This window comes from Macaca nemestrina, chromosome 4 (genome assembly GCF_043159975.1).
Source record: "Macaca nemestrina isolate mMacNem1 chromosome 4, mMacNem.hap1, whole genome shotgun sequence".
Lineage (NCBI taxonomy): Eukaryota > Metazoa > Chordata > Mammalia > Primates > Cercopithecidae > Macaca > Macaca nemestrina.
The window spans coordinates 189214510-189232117 of record NC_092128.1 but is presented as its reverse complement, the minus strand read 5'-3'; the positions used below and the strand labels follow the sequence as shown (position 1 = coordinate 189232117).

The window sequence follows — 17608 nt, the reverse complement described above, 5'->3', positions numbered from 1 at the left end:
CATGGTGCCGAGGGAGGGCGAATGGGGAGTGAGAGTCTAATGGGAACAGAATTCAGTTTTGCAAGATGAAGACTTCTGGAGATGGATGGTGGTGATGGCTGCACACTGTGAATGCGCTTCCGCCACTGATACACAACACCGTGAACGCGCTTCCATCACTGAATGCACACCGTGAATGCACTTCCGCCACTGAATGCACAACACCGTGAACGCACTTCCGCTACTGAATAAGCACAACACCATGAACACGCTTCCATCACTGAATGCACACCGTGAATGCACTTCCGCCACTGAATGCACAACACCGTGAATGCGCTTCTGCCACTGAATAAGCACAACACCGTGAATGCACTTCCGCCACTGAATGCACAACACCACAAATGCACTTCCGCCACTGAATGCACAACACCGTGAATGCGCTTCCGCCACTGAATGCACAACACCGTGAATGCACTTCCGCCACTGAATGCACAACACCGTGAATGCGCTTCTGCCACTGAATAAGCACAACACCATGAATGCACTTCTGCCACTGAATGCACAACACCGTGAATGCGCTTCCGCCACTGAATGCACAACACCGTGAATGCACTTCTGCCACTGAGTAAGCACAACACCGTGAATGCGCTTCTGCCACTGAATAAGCACAACACCGTGAATGCGCTTCTCCCACTGAATGCACAACACTGTGAATGCGCTTCCGCCACTAAATGCACACCGTGAATGCACTTCCACCACTGAGTAAGCACAACACCGTGAATGCGCTTCTGCCACTGAATAAGCACAACACCGTGAATACGCTTCTGCCACTGAATGCACACAACACCGTGAATGTGTTTCTGCCACTGAATGCACAACAGCGTGAATGCGCTTCCGCCACTGAATAAGCACAACACCGTGAATGTGCTTCTGCCACTGAATAAGCACACCGTGAATGCGCTTCTGCCACTGAATGGACAACACCGTGAATGCACTTCTGCCACTGAATGCACAACACCGTGAATGCGCTTCCAACCACTGAATAAGCACACTGTGAATGCGCTTCTGTCACTAGATCCCCAACATCGTGAATGCGCTTCTGCCACTGAATGCACAACACCGTGAACGCGCTTGTCACTGAATGTACAACACCGTGAATGCGCTTCCGCCACAGAATAAGCACAACACCGTGAATGCACTTCCGCCACTGAATAAGCACAATACCGTGAATGCACTTCCGCCACTGAATAAGCACAACACCGTGAATGCGCTTCCGCCACTGAATGAACAACACCGTGAATGCACTTCTGCCACTGAATAAGCACAACACCGTGAATGCGCTTCCACCACTGAATGAACAACACCGTGAATGCACTTCTGCCACTGAGTAAGCACAACACCGTGAATGTGCTTCTGCCACTGAATAAGCACAACACCGTGAATGTGCTTCTGCCACTGAATAAGCACAACACCGTGAATGCGCTTGTCACTGAATGCACAACACTGTAAATGTACAACACCATGAATGCACTTCTGCCACTGAACTACGCACTGAAATAAGATGAAAATGATTTTTATGCTATACACATCTTATCACAAGGAAAAGGCACACTCCACACACCTGCTGGACTTGGTGATTCTTCTTCTGAAGCTGCAGAGACAAAGACTCTTTCTCCTCTTGGTGAAAAGGCTGTGCCTGCGCACTCTGAAGCCAAAGTGTCTTCTCTTTTTCATGCAAAGCAGCTTTCTTTTCACTTCCAAATTCACCCTGTACACATCAATAACAATAAAAAATACCAGTAAGTTAGAAAAATACATTCTCTGCTGTTAGCTAGAATTCAGCACACTCAGCAGATATGCATGGAGCCCCTACTCTGCACCAAGAGCCGTGATGAGCCAGACCACGGCCCCCATCACACAAAACTTGGGTTCAAGGACTTCACTGGGAACACGAAGTCCTGGTTTTGGGGATAAAACACTTAAGGAGACACAAGTTTGCACTGGTGACAGCTGCGTGTCATGAGCAACTGCTCACTACCATTCCCAAATGGCTCCTGTAACATCTTTAAGAGTCACACTAAGAAGTTCACCATCAAGAGATTACAGCCATGAAAATCCAAGATATTTGGAAACCTAGGTTTCTTCCCTTTTAAAAGATTAAACTTTCTTTCTTTCTGAATAACAAAAACTTTTAAATAAGGTTCAATAGATGAATTAAATTATGTATCTCTATCTATCTATCTACCTACCTACCTACCTACCTACCTTGAAGGACTCTTCTCTGTCACCCAGGCTGGAGTGCAGTGGTGTGATCTCAGGTCACTGCAACCTCTGCCTCCCAGGTTCACAGGATTCTCTCACCTCAGTCTCCCGAGTAGCTGGGATTACAGGCGCCTGCCACCACACCCAACTAATTTTTGTAATTTTTCTTTTAGTAGAAACAGGGTTTCCACTAAAACCTGTTGGCCAGGCTAGTCTCGAACTCCTGACCTCAAGTGATCTGCCCACATTGGCCTCCAAAAGTGCTGGGATTACAGGTGTGAGCCGCTGCACGTGGCCAATTAAATTAATGAAATAAGCTTATTTTTTTAAACCTACAGAGGTAGCACTTCTAGAATGGCAAAATAGGACCTCCAAAATCTGTTCCTCTATAAAAGCAAAAGTGGTAAAAACCATCAAAACCAATGTTTTCAGAGCTGTGGTAAAAACCATCAAAACCAATGTTTTCAGAGCTGTGGTAAAAACCATCAAAACCAATGTTTTCAGAGCTGTGGTAAAAACCATCAAAACCAATGTTTTCAGAGCTGTGGTAAAAACCATCAAAACCAATGTTTTCAGAGCTGTGGAAATCTGGTCAGAGCAATCAGAGGAGTTTGTTTATGGAAAACACAGGCTGAGTGTCCATCAGAACAAACTTCGGGTGCTTAACTTTGCCCTGACCCCATATCTCCTCTCCAATCTAACAGCCCTGAAAAGTAGTAGTTGCTGGGGTTGGGTGGGGGACAGAATGGATTTGGAATACCCCAAAACTTCCATGCACAACTGCCCGAGCCCACCGGCCGGGCACCTCGCTGCCGTGACTGGGTCAGAGCTCTCGAGGTCAGAAATTCCACCCCAGGGCATTGGCTGGAAACAGTCAGTGGCAAGTGTTTAATAGCTGCAGCTAGGCCGGGCGCGGTGGCTCAAGCCTGTAATCCCAGCACTTTGGGAGGCCGAGACGGGCGGATCACTACGTCAGGAGATCGAGACCATCCTGGCTAACACGGTGAAACCCCGTCTCTACTAAAAAATACAAAAACTAGCCGGGCGAGGTGGCGGGCGCCTGTAGTCCCAGCTACTCAGGAGGCTGAGACAGGAGAATGGCCCGAACCCGGGAGGCGGAGCTTGCAGTGAGCTGAGATCCGGCCACTGCACTCCAGCCTGGGCGACAGAGCGAGACTCCATCTCAAAAAAAAAAAAAATAGCTGCAGCTGCCCACAGTAGAGAAACCAGTTGGGACTAATAAGGGGCTGCCGGAAAAACTAAAGAAAACATTTGAGAATGAGACGTCCACAGGGGGCTCTGAAAAGCTCTGACATCTTTTGGGACTCTACGAGGTGTGAACACGCACAGGGCTGTGCCCACACCGGAAAGGCCCAAGAGGCCCTGGGCTGGCTGTAGTGACCGTGTGGCTCGGCACAGCAGGGGTGAAGGCCAGGGCCAGGCTGTCCACCGCCCACCAGAGCCCAGAGGGCACAACACACACAGGGCCCTCAGCAGAGAGAAAGACTGAAATAGAGCTCCCTTGACATCTGGAGCTGAAAAGTACAATCACTGAAAAAAAAATTCACTAGAGCGAGGCTCAGCAGCAGACTCGAGCAGGCAGAAGATAGAAATCACACGCTGGAAGATAGGTCAATTAAGATGATCCAGTCAGGGAACAGAAAGAAACATGAAGAAAACTCAGCAGAGTCTCCAAGGCCTGTGGGGTACCCTCAAGCCAGACAGAGGGAGAGAAACGAGCAGAGGGAACCCTTGAAGACACAATGGCCAAAAACCTCCCAAATTTGATGAAAATAACAATAATAATAATCCCCACATACAGCTCAATGGACTCCACATAGGACCAACTGACAGAGACCCACACCTCACCCATCACAGCCAAACCTCGGCAGTGTTCAGGACAAAGCTTGAGGCCAGCCAGTGCGCGGTGGGTATATGGGTGCCACTCAAGACATGTAGTCCCAGGAAGACGGGCGAGGCTCACGACACACAGCCCGGGAAGACGGATGTAGCTCCTGACACACAGCCCAGGAAGACGGGCACAGCTCACGATACGGAGCCCCGGCTGACAAGGGAGGCAGCGGAGAGCCCGCCCAGCACTGAAGGAAAAGCCTGTGGACCTTGAAGTCCACATCCAGGAAATGATCTCTCAAGGACGAAGGAGAAATTAAGACATTCCCACAAAAACAAAAGCTAAAAGGATTCATCACTAGCAGACCTGTCCTTCAAGAAATCCCAGAGGAAGTCCTTCGGGCTGAAACATAAGGCACCAGACTTGAATTCCCAGGAAGAAATGAGCAGCAGTAGTGCAGGTAACGACACAGGGAAAACAGGAGACAACACAACGTGGCTTTTGTTGGTAACTCCTCTTCCTCCCGATTTAAAAGACACATGTGTAAAGGGCACAGAAAGAAAGATGTGCTTGGTACGACAATATGAGCACAAAGGGCAGATGAGGGAATGAAGCTACATTAGCACATAATTTTGTAAGCTTTTAAAATTAAGTTGGTATTAATCCAAACCAGATTGTTAGAAGGTGTTTGCTGTAATGCTCAGGGCAAGTAGGAAAGAAATAAGATAACTCAATAAATAGCAGTCCCCTCTGTCTGCGGTTTCAGTTACCTGTGTTCAACCTCACTCTGAAAACACCGTATGAAAAATTACAGAAGTAAACAACTCTTATGAGTGTTACACTGCCTGCCCCCAAGCTGAACAGGGTGAGGAAATCCGGCAGCCCAGGCCAGGGGTCATCCCTCTTTCCAGCGTTATCCACGTGGCAAGCACTACCCGCCCACAGGCAGGCATCTCGGTGATCAGAACAACTGTCACAGCATCCCAGTGCTTGTGTTCAAGTCACCCTTATTTCATTTAATAACGGCCCCAAAGTAGGAAAATTAATCCGCAAGACAAGGCGCCACCATGGTGCCCACAACAGCTCACACTCAGAGTCACAGTGGACGGGCTCCTCAGGCCCAGTCAGGCACAAATCAGGTACTTTCCTCCTGGCACCCACAGCGTCAGCCTGGGGGGCCCAACGGCAAACCTCTGTGCTCCCTGTGCCCAGCAAAGGATGTGCCAAGAGTCCAAGGTTGAAATCAGTGGCCTTTGAACATCTTTCTGAGCCACAGACTACTTACTCTTTGGACAAAAATCTCTCATTGAGGCCTACTGCGTAACGATGAGAAAATCAAACTTCTGTTTGAGGCCAACACGGGAGCCCAAGAACATCACACACACATACTCCCACAGCCTGCGGAGCCTGCCCTAAGCCACAGATGCCCCCAGCTACGCCCTACTGAGGAGCACAGCTCTAGCCCCGCGGCCTCTTGGATCCCGGAGTCATACACTGCAGATGGAGAGGGTAGAGGGCAGGCTCCACAGAGAACCCCGGCCAGGGAGGGCCAACACTGCACATGGCCCACCGGGACGCCCAGGCATGGCAGACAGGCAGTGCTCCCTCCACCCACTGGCAGCTGGAAGCTCCGTGTGTCCAATCTTGACCTTCACTTTGTTTCAGGGCACAGCACCACCTGCAGGCACCGCCTCGCACCCGGGGGAGCCACCCTAACTGTCCACGCTTGGCCCTGTCCTGCCCACACACTCTCAGGCCTTCTGCAGACCTGCAGAGGACGTAGGAGGTAGTGGAGGCCAAATGAGGCGGCTCCCCACAGGGGGACAGCCCCCAGGAGACATCGGGCAGTGCTGGGCAGGTCACAGGCATGGAGGCCCAGCAGAGGGACGGCCGGTGCCCCACGTGTGATCCCTCAGGCCCAGGGCCTTGGCTCAGCCGCAGTGTCGTGCAGAAGCGTGCATCCTCAGCCACCCCCTCAACCCGACCAGGATGGCTCAAAGGAGGTTTTCTTCCTGCAAACCCCTGGCAGAGAAGGCTCCTACAGGCTCTGCCAGGGGGTTGCAGGAAGAAAACTGGAAACTTTAAATTGATCATGTTCTGGTCGGGCGCGGTGGCTCACGCCTGTAATCCCTGCACTTTGGGAGACCAAGGTGGGCAGATCACGAGGTCAGGAGATCGAGACCATCCTGGCTAACACAGTGAAATCGCGTCTCTACTAAAAATACAAAATGTTAGCCGGGCGTGATGGCGGCGCCTGTAGTCCCAGCTACTCGGGAGGCTGAGGCAGGAGAATGGTGTGAACCTGGGGGGCAGAGCTTGCAGTGAGCCGAGATCGCGCCACTGCACTCCAGCCTGGGTGACAGAGCGAGACTCCGCCTCAAAAAAAAAAAAAAAAGAAAAAAGAACTGACCATGTTCTAACTTGTGAGGTCAATATCAAAAAGATGTTTTAAAAAAAGTTATTTTCAGGTTTTTCTAAAATCCATACAATCACAGAAAAATATCACATACGTTTCAATCATAAATAAGTGGCATGCACAGAGAAAACCAATGTCAGAAGGCAAAGACATTCAACTGAGGACGCATTCAGGACATTCAAATGCTGTCTAAAACAACATTAATATTCTCTTAATATTAAAAAAAATTAACCTATGAAAAGATTTGGGTTTTAATCCAAGAAAAGATGAGACTGCCTTGAGCACCCCACAGCGGCCGCATGCAATTCGCTTCTGCACTCAGCTCTGCTTCATGTTACCAGCACAGGCAAGGCAGGGCGGGCGGGGGAATCTTATGGGATACATATTTCTATCAAAAAGAAATCAAGCTTACGTTTTCAGAGGACTTTCCTCACAACCAAACTCCCAAGGGCGGTAGCCCGGAAAGTAATTCAATCACCCCACAAGCGTAGGTCACGTCGCCCTGCTGACAAGTGACTGCTGTTCCAACAGGTGCAAAGATATTTGAGGCTCAGATAAAGCATCGCCACAGGGGAAGAACAGGACAGCCCAGCTATTCTGGGACAATGACCCAAAACACTCCCGTCAGGGCTCGGCAGGGCTCCGTGTAAGTCTTTTTTTTGAGACGAAGTTTCGCTCTCGTTGCCCAGGCTGGAGGGCAATGGCACGATCTCAGCTCATCACAATCTCCGCCTCCCGGGTTCAAGTGATTCTCTTGCCTCAGCCTCCCGAGTAGCTGGGATTACAAGTATGTGCCACCATGGCCGGCTAATTTTGTATTTTTAGTAAAGACAGGGCTTCTCCATGTTGGTCAGGCTGGTCTCGAACTCCCAACCTCCGGTGATCCACCCACCTTGGCCTCCAAAAGTGCTGGGATTACAGGCGTGAGCCACTGCGGCCAGCCTTTGTAAGTCTTTTCACGGGGTAAAGCCTGAGGAAAGACCAGGAGTGGAGCGGCCACCACACAAGAGGCATTCTCACCAATCACAGGCCTGTGGATCTACCAACACACTCGCAGGAACGAGGGAACAGTGACCAGCATCACAGGAACACAGATCCTGATGTGAGCCAGCCAGAAGAGACTGGCACGTGGGCTGGGCTTGTGATAAAATGCAGACATCGCTGTGGGTGTTTTAGGTGAGATGGATAATGGTTCTGCTTTATTGGGGGAAAACACCTCACTCGCAGACACATGGTGTCTTGGATTTGCTTCTAAACAATCAGGAGGAGAGAGGGACTGATATACTGAGTGTGTACCCCACTAACCAGCGGGACCGGGGGCTTGCTGAGTTATTCTATTTCTGCAAATGCTGCCATCTGCCCCAAAAAAGATAATATAAAATAAACAGTACATCCCACCTCCCCGTAGCCCAATTATTTTCTTCTGTGAAATCAGCTACACCAAAACAATCACATAAAAGAGTGTCTGAGCGGACGGGCACAGTGGCTCAGGCCTGTAATCCTAGCACTTTGGGAAGCCGAGACGGGCAGATCACGAGGTCAGGAGTTTGAGACCAGCCTGCCAACATGGTGAAACCCTGTTTCTACTAAAAATACAAAAATTAGCCAGGCGTGCTGGTATGCACCTGTAATCCCAGCTACTCAGTAGGTTGAGGCAGGAGAATGGCTTAAACCTGGGGGGTGGCGGAGGTTGCAGTGAGCCAAGACCACGTCACTGCACTATAGCCTGGCGACAGAGCGAGACTCCATCTCAAAAAAAAAGCTAAGACTGGGCGCAGTGGCTCACGCCTGTAATCCCAGCACTTAGGGAGGGTGAAGCAGGTGGATCACAGGTCAAGAGATTGAGACCATCCTGGGCAACATGGTGAAACCCCATCTCTACTAAAAATACAAGAATTAGCTAGGCATGGTAGTGCACACTGTAGTCCCAGCTACTTGGGAGGCTGAGGCAGGAGAATCGCTTGAACCAGGGAGGTGGAGGTTGCAGTGAACCGAGATCACACCACTGCGCTCCAGCCTGGAGACAGAGCAAGACTCTGTCTCAAAAAAAAAAAAAAAAAGAGTATCGACATGCACATTCTTAGCAGCAAAGTAAAAAGATAACTTACTCGCGCAAACTTGTACCTCAACTAGAAAAATACTGCAAAGACACTCTTAGTCCGGGCCAGGTGCAGCTCACGCCTATGGTCCCAGCACTTTGGGAGGCTGAGACAGAAGGATTGCTTGAAGCCTGGAATTTGAGACCAGTCTGGGCAACACAGTGAGACCCTATCTACACAAAAAATAAATTAGCCAGGTACGGTGGTGCACATCTGTAGTCCCAGCTACTCAGGAGGCTGAGGCAGGAGGACCACTTGAGGCCAGGCGTTCAAGGTCACAGTGAGCTGTGACTGCATCACTACCTTCAGCCTGGGCAACAGAGCAAGATCCTCTCTCCAAAACAACAACAACAAAAACAGTCACCCTAGAAGAACAAAAGTACAGGTTAAAAGATGCAGGTGACACACCGTTTCAGAAAATGAACACCTCTTTGTGCTGTGCGCAGATAAAACGGACAGAATTCCTTTAGCATGAGTCCTCAGAAGAGAGAGAGAGAATCTGACGTTTCCAGAGAAGACAGACCTACACAATGCCCAGCAGGGTGCAGGTCTCAGGGCTGTGCCTCAGGACTGAGGGGCCAGTGTCCACACTGGGCAGCACCCAGAGCTGTCCACGTGAAGAAGCAAGTCAGTTCTAACCTCAGAATCCGGCGCTGCGTCACCCATTCTCGGGAGCAGTCCCTCTTCACTGAGCAAACCTGTCAGGTGCAAAGCCTTCTTTATGGCTAGATGTGAGATCTTAGCTGTCCTTGTTTAAAACCCCCTTGAAACAGCATGTACAAAAACAAACGACCTAAAATTTGCACACAATGTTTCAAATAAATTACCAGTTATTTCTTAAGTGTTCCAAACAGAGACTCAAACCTCCCCGCAACAGAAAGGCCAGAAAATCGTACAGACCCAGAACATGGAAGCAGGAGGACCCCAGGCATTCAGCCTGTAGGACAACATGCAGAAAGAATGACCTTTGTGCATGTGCTGTGTGTGTGCATATGCTGTGTGTGCATGTGCTGTGTATATGAGAATGTGCTGTGCATGTTCACATGTGCTGTATGAGCATGTGCCCTGTATGTGCACGTGTGTGTGTGCTGTGTGCACATATGCCATGTGCATGTTCTATGTGTGCTCTGTGTGTGTGCTGTGTGTGCACGTGCTATGTGTATGTGCTGTGTGTGTGCATGTGCTGTGTGTATGTGTGTGCGCACATATGCTGTGTGTGCATTTGCCTTGTATGGGCACATGGGCTATGTGAATGTGCTGCGTTTATGTGATGTGTGTGCAACATGTGCTGCATGTGTGCGTGTGCTGTGTGCATGTTCCTTGTATGGGCACATGTGAGTGTGCTGCGTGTGCACATGTGCTGTGTGTGAGCATATGCTGTGTGAGTGCACATGTGCTGTGTGTATGTGTGCTGTGTGTCAGCATGTGCTCTGTATGTGCCTGTCCTGTGTGTACATGTGCTATGTGTGAATGTGCTGTGTATGTGTGCCTTGTATGGGCACATGTGTTGTGTGTGTGCTGCATGTGTGCATGCATGTGCTGTGTGTGCATATGTGGTGTGTATGTGCATGTGCTGTGTGTGTGTCATGTATGGGCACATATGCTGTGTGAGTGTGCTATGTGTACATGTGCTGTGTGTGCATGTGCTGTGTGTATGCATGTGCTGTGTGCGTGTGTGCTGTCTGTGTGCACGTGCTGTGTGCAAGCATGTGCTGTGTGTGTGCGCAAGCACTGCTGTGTGCACGCACATGTGCTGTGCATGTGCTGCATGTGTGTGCTGCAGGGGTGTGCATGTGCTCTGTGCATGTGCTGTGTATGCATGTGCTGTATATGTACTGTGTGCACGTGCTGTGTGTGTGCTGCATGTGTGCACGTGTGCTGTGTGTGAACGTTGTGTGTGCTGTTTGCATGTGCTATGTGTGCACATGTGCTGTGTGTGCTGTGTGTGTGCATGTGCTGTGTGTGCGCATGTGCTATGTGCTGTGTGCACACGTGCTATGTCTGCATGTGTTGTGTGTACGCATGTGCTGTGTGTGCATGTGCTCTGTACGTGCTATTTCTGTGCATGTGCTGCGTGAATGTGCGCATGTGCTATGTGTGCATATGTGCTGTGTGTTTGCATGTGCTGTGTGTGTATGCTATGTGTGCACACGTGCTGTGTGAGTGCGCATGTGCTGTGTGTGTGTGCACATGTGCTGTGTATGTGCTGTGTGCGTGCATGTGCTGTGTATGCACATGTGCTCTGTGTGTGTGTGTATGCACTCATCATGTAGGTCAGCAGGCAGGGTGGCGGTGCCTGGGTGGGGCAGGTGCACAGGTCCACAAGTGGGGAGACCTTGCTGCTTAAATGCAGTCCTGCATGGATGCAGAGAGTCAAGACCACAGCAGGTGGCAGGGGACCTCAGCCAGGCCCCTCCACGGCCACCTTGGGAATCCAAGGGGGATTCCGACTGCTCGGTCTGGCTTCTTCTGACACAATTTGGTACCAAGTGCTTACGCATATTCTGACACATAAGATTTTTTAAAAAACGAAAAAGTAACTACACTGGCCAGGTGCAGGGGCTCACGCCTGTAATCCCAGTACTTTGGGGAGGCCAAAGTGGGAGGATCACTTGAGTCTGTGAGTTCAAGACCAGCGTGGGCGACAAAACAATAAAAGTTAGCAAGGCGAGGTGGCACGTGCCTGTATCCCAGCTACTTGGGAGGCTGAGGTGGGAGGACTGCTTAAGCCTGGCAGGCAGAGGCTGCAGTGAGCCAGGATTGTGACACTGCACTCCAGCCTTTTTTTTTTTTTTTTTTTTTTTGAGACGCTGTCTTTAAAAAAAAAAAAAAAAAAAAAAAGTAAGTAAACCATACGGTGTGCAGATTTCTTTCTTTTTTTTCCTGCAGCCACAGATTTCCAGGCTCAAGCAATTTTCTCTTCTCAGTCTCCCAAGCAGCTGGGACTACAGGCCTGCATCACCATGCCTGGTTAATTTTTACTTATTTTCCTTTTTTTTTTTTTTTTTTTTGAGACGGAGTCTCGCTCTGTTGCCCAGGCTGGAGGGCAGTGGCGTGATCTCTGCTCACTGCAACCTCTGCCTCCCGGGTTCACGCCATTCTCCTGCCTCAGCCTCCAGAATAGCTGGGACTACAGGCACCTGCCACCATGCCTGGCTAATTTTTTGTATTTTTAGTAGAAATGGGGTTTCACCATGTTAGCCAGGATGGTCTCGATCTCCTGACCTCATGATCCGCCCGCCTCAGCCTCCCAAAGTGCTGGGATTACGGGCGTGAGCCACCGCACCCAGCCAATTTTTGTTTCTAGAAGTGGACTCTTGCTATGTTGCCCAGGCTGGTCTCAAACTCCTGAGCTCAAGAGATCCTCCCACCATGGCCTCCCCAAGCCCTAGGATTACCGGCATGAGCCCCAAGCCCAGCCTGTGTGCAGATTTGTAAGAGCAATTAAACGTGCTCTGTATCCACACAAGCCACATCCCCCTCAGCAGCCCAAGCTGGGATGGCCCCTCCAGCTCAGCGTGGCCTCCCCCGTCAGCCTCCAGGCTCTCCGTGCCCCTCTGTTGCCATCATCTGCTGGCAGGCACCCCTCATTATCCCCCGAGCCACCCAGTGCCACACCCGGGATGAGCCCCGGCCTCCCCGACCCCCGGCCTCCCAGGGTCTGAATCGCCTCCACCTTGTTTTTCGTCCAGCTCCCAAGTAGCCTTTAGGACAGATGTGTGGTCGCTCCACAGACCACTCGCTGCCTGCAGACTAGGGCATAGCGCTGCCCTCCAGAGGCCCCGGTGGGAAGGGAGACCAACCAAAGACACCCCCCGCAGATGCCCACCCCTGCAGCTGCTCGCTGGCCAAGGGCATTGACACATCTGCCCCCACGAAGCTGCACCCTTTGAGCACAGATCCCCTAGCACGCACAACCCAGCACCTCCAAGTGTACCCATAAGTGTCTCAACACTCTGATGAAGACTCAGGGCAGAGAAGCCCGGGAGGCACCCCTGTGGGAACCACACCCATGGAGCTGCTCACCTGAATAGCCCCCTCCCACAGCACCTCCAGCTCCCCCAGCACTCCGCCGGCTCCCCCAGAACCTCCAGCTCCCCCAGAACCTCCGGCTCCCCCAACTCCGCCTGCCCTGCTTGCTGCTCCTGCATCTTGGCAGCGTGCGTCTCGGAGTTCCTGCAGGGCCGCTAGGTGCTGATGCTCCAGGAGCAGGACCTCGGCACCCACCCTGTCCAGGGCTTCGGTCCTCTCTTCCTCCAGCAGGCGTCTCTGATTGCATAGGGCCATGACCAGCTCCTTCCGTCCGGGAAACATCCAGACGTGCCACATCCCCACGCAGGGCACGGAAGGTGCACACACTCCACATGCTTCCCATGACTAAATCAGGCTGTGGTTTGAAATACACACTTCATGTGTGATATGCAAGTTCCTCCTTTCTGAATATTCTTTCAGAACTTCGTTTTCTTTAAAATACAAAAAAACTAGCCGGGCGAGGTGGCGGGCGCCTGTAGTCCCAGCTACTCGGGAGGCTGAGGCAGGAGAATGGCGTAAACCCGGGAGGCGGAGCTTGCAGTGAGCTGAGATCCGGCCACTGCACTCCAGCCCGGGTGACAGAGCGAGACTCCGTCTCAAAAAAAAAAAAAAAAAAAAAAAGAACTTCATTTTCTTTAAACCAAACAAACCAAGAAAACCTAATTTTAAATCCACAGCTTGGGAACAAGTGCTATTCTCCAAAGCATCTGTTTGCCCGTTACCAAAACTGGGAACAAAAGGAAACTGAAGCTGGCATCTGAGGACTCGCCTGGAGGGCCGCTCCCAGCGGCGTCAGACCCCTTTCTAAATTTTGTCCAGAAAGACAACCTGGCTCCGGTTTCTCTCAAGAGGCACCTCCCAAGCTGCGAGCAGCGGCTCACACCTGTCATTCCAACTACCTGGGAGGCCAAGGCAAGAGGATCTCTTGAGGCCAGGAGCTCGAGACTAGCCTGGGCAACACAGGGAGATCCTGCCTCTTAAAACACAAAAAAGAAACAAACCCCCAGAACTCCCTGACATCTGGTGAAGACAAGGACAGGACAGAGGCCCGAGACAGACACTGACTGCACCGTGCTCATGACAGCAGTCGGAGCCCTGAACATGTTCTGCTTTCTAGGAATTCCCCCGAGATCACATGCTCAGCCCACACAAAACGGACAGCCTGAAACATAGCATGAAATCCCCACAGCGGTTAAAGAAGGTTCCACTTTTCTCCTGTTCTCACACAGAGCTGAAGGAAAGGAAACAATACGCCAGCGCCCCGGAGCCTCACAACCGTTCCCCACAGTCAGGAAGGAGGAAGCCCTCGCGTGGCATGCTGGTATCGGGAAAAGAACACGTCCATCTTATCCGAGCTGGCAATTCCCTAGTTTATAATTTGGAATATGTACTTCCTAAATGTCTGACAAGGTATTGATCTGCCAGAACAGCCATTTCTAACTGCCTCATCAACTCTAGACCATGCCCCATCCACCCTGCAGCCAGGCCTACGCATCCCCTGCCTGCAGGGAGACAGGCCAGCCCCAGCTGCCCCACAAGTTCAGCAGAGCAGACTCATCTACGTCAAGGCGACAAAACCTCAGAGACCTCACTGAGGGCAGAGAAAATGTAAGGTGTGTGTGATAAGACAACATGTGTCCTTTCCTGAGTCACAGGCACTGCAGATTCTGCAGCTGGGCGCCAGCCCAGGGCAACAGGGACTTCGCCAGAAAACCTTCTTCATGATAAAAACTTGAAGTGCCTGGAAAACGAACCATCACTGCTTTTTTTGGTTTGTTTGTTTTTTTAGACAGAGTATTGTTCTGTCGCCCAGGCTCGAGTGCAGTGGCGTGATCTCAGTTCACTGCAAGCTCCACCTCCAGGGTTCACGTCATTCTCCTGCCTCAGCCTCCCAAGTAGCTGGGACTACAGGTGCCTGTCACCACATCTGGCTAATTTTTTGTATTTTTAGTAAAGACAGGGTTTCACTGTGTTAGCCAGGATGGTCTTGATCTCTTGACCTCATGATCCGCCTGCCTTGGCCTCCCAAAGTGCTGGGATTACAGGTGTGAGCTATTTTTTATTTTTTTTTTTTTTTGAGATAGGGTCTCACTGTTACAGTCCAGGCTGGAGTGCAATGGCACAGTCTTGGCTCACCCTGTAGCCTCGACTTCCTGGGTTCAAGCAATCCTCCTGCTTCTGCCTCCAAAGTAGCTGAGACTACAGGTGAGTGCCCCCACGCCCAGCTAATTGTTTTTATTTTTTGTAGACCACAGGCTGGTCTCAAACTCCTGGGCTCAAGTAATCCAACTGCCTCGGCCTCCTAAACTGCTGTGATTACAGACGTGAGCCATCGTGCCTGGCCCATCACTGCTCTTGAAACGTGGCAAAAGGGTTTAATTACAGGAAACATCAATAAAGGAGGGGCCCAAGGCTCTGAATACACAACACGACAATCAGATCTACCCACAGCACCTGGAAACCAAGTCGGCTGCAGGAGTGCCAGTCAGCCTTGAGGAATACTCCAAAGCCCACAAAACCCCACACCAAAGACTGGGCCCTCTCACATACGAGAGCAAAGCCTTTAGCAAGGTGCCTGTGATCAAAATAACCCTTCAACTCGATGTTTTAAAGCCCAGCTCAAGCCAGGTGCGGTGGCTCATGCCTGTAATCCCAGCACTTTGGGAGGTCAAGGCGAGTGTTATCGCCTGAGGTCAGGAGTTTGAGACCAGCTTGGCCAACATGGTGAAACCCAGTCTCTACTAAAAATACAAAAATTAACCGGGCATAGTGGCAGGCGCCTGTAATCCCGGCAACTTGGGAGGCTGAGGCAGGAGAATCACTTGAACCCAGGAGGCGGAGGTTGCAGTGAGCCAAGATCGCACCATTGCACTCCAGCCTGGTGACACAGCAAGACTTTGTCTCAAAAATAAAAAAAATTTTAAAAAAGCCCAGTTCACAACGAGACCAGAAGTCCCCATTGACCTTGGCAGCCTGTGAGACATACAGACACCCGCACAGGCTCACACAGCACACACGCAGACATGTGACACGCGGTGGAAACACACGGGTGGGGGGAGAGGTCTGCCCTGAGCTGGGGCAGGGCCCGGGCGCCTTACCTGGTGCGCTTCCTGCAGCTCGTGAGCCACGGTTCCAGCGAGCTCCGTGCTCGCTGCGGTTCGCAGGCCGTCCCGCACAGACTGTAGTTCCTCGTCATGTTTTTGCTTCAGTTTCTCCAACTCTTGAGTCAAAATTGTTTGGTGAAGAGAGTCCTGTTTCCGCAGTTGTTCCTCAAAGTCTGCTCGTAAGAGCTCTAGGGCCCGCCTGTGCTCCTCACGGATGGTCTGAATTTCAGACAGGTAACAGGATTCCAAAGAATCAAGGCTGGACAGATGTCTGGTCTCCAGAGCGCTGAGGTCAGCAGCGTGTTCCGTCTGCAGTTCGGCCACACGTGCGGCCAGCAGAGCCCCCTGCTTGCTCTCTAACGAGGCCGTCAGCTCACCCAGCGCCGCCTGGTGTCTGGCCTCGAGCTCTGCCGTCACTGACAGGAGCCGCTGCTGGTGCCTCTCCTGGAGGAGCTGCAGCTCGCGGGTGTGCTGCTCCTGGGCCTCCCGCAGGAAGGCATCCTGTTCTGCACTGAATTTCTCGGTGATCTCTTTACGTTCCTCTAAAAACCTGTGGCAACAAAGTGAACACAGGACAGCTAAATACGCACCCAGGAAGCATCGATCCTTGCAAAAGCCAAGTCAGTTTCCTAAAGGAAACGCCACTTCAACTGTTCAGGTCTTCGTTTTGGGATTTTAACTGCTCTTAGTACTTCTCCGTCTGCCACCAGAAATAACAAGTGGGAGAGAGAAGAGGCCCCAAGAAGCCAGAGGAGCCCAGAGGCCAAAGGCCAAAGCCATGGGAGTCACCAGGTCACAGACCACAGGTAGGACCCAGCACCCTCGGCAAGAGACGGTGCACACATATCCCCACCAGAGCCACGCACGGCAGGTACAACCGACCTCCTACTCACACCAGGGCGTCCGAGCCAGGTCCCAACTAAGAATCCCAAGGCAATCTCTGCTCCTCAGCAGGGAAGGGGCACTGCCCATAGGGGCCCATGGGGAGGGCGAGGCCTGAGAACCCCATGACAGTGAATAGAATCCCATGGCAGTGAATTAAGGAGGTGCAGGCGGCACTCAGGGCCGAAGACAGAGGAAGTGAGAGTCCTCACAGAAGGACCTGCTCCCATCAGGAGGCCAAAGTGCCTGGAGCCGGAGAGTCCTGCAAAATGCGGAGGCCTCCTAAGGGCGCTGGCGACACAGGACAGATGGCAAGAGGCACGGGCACCTCTGCGCCTGGAAGCCTCTCCTGAGGGCCTCCTTGGCTCCGCTCCACCACGAAGCACAAGTGTCGCAGCCTGGGGAGAAGAACGTCCTGCTCGTGTTCATGCAGCCCTGGCGACTTGAACGTGAGTTTCTCCAACCCCAGAGCAGATCCCCGTGTGGCCCCAAGTTCTCCAACCCCTGAGCGGGGCCCTGTGGGGCCCCAAGTTCTCCAACCCCTGAGCAGGGCCCTCTGTGGCCCTGAGTTCTCCAACCCCTGAGCGGGGCCCTCAGCGGCCCCACGTTCTCCAACCCCTGAGCGGGGACCTCTGTGGCCCTGAGTTTTCCAATCCCCAAGCGGGGCCCTGTGCAGCCCTGGCTGCTGGGCAAGAGCTGGGTGGGGCAGACAGATGAGAAGGAATGGCACAGCCCAGGGACTGAGGCTCACAAAAAGGGGTCAACACCAACAGGCAAAGAACCCAATCACTTTCTAAACCTCTTGATAACTTCAAAGAAGAGTGGGTATGTTTTAGAAAAACATGCTTATTTTTAAAAATCACCTGTTTAAGTTAAAAAATATATAAAAACGCTTAGTGGATAAACTCCATGTCCTTATGACACCTTATAAACGAGGTTTAGCTTCTATTGTTCAAATCTTAAAACATGCGAAGAACAACAG

At 51.6% G+C, this 17608-nt stretch overlaps 1 protein-coding gene across 9 annotated transcripts in view; it reads right to left on the bottom strand.

The window, feature by feature from the left end:
- LOC105472472 (pericentrin) overlaps positions 1-17608 on the bottom strand; it is a 120066-nt gene that overhangs the window by 60067 nt on the left and 42391 nt on the right. For 8 of the 9 annotated variants that reach the window (XM_071095877.1, XM_071095873.1, XM_071095874.1 and 5 more), the window contains 2 exons: positions 15739-16294; positions 1601-1747 (listed from right to left, as the gene is read on the bottom strand). In XM_071095877.1, coding sequence (XP_070951978.1) covers positions 1601-1747; positions 15739-16294 — 703 coding nt within the window. The remainder of the gene's footprint in view (positions 1-1600; positions 1748-15738; positions 16295-17608) is intronic. The other variant, XM_071095876.1, reaches the window with a different exon arrangement.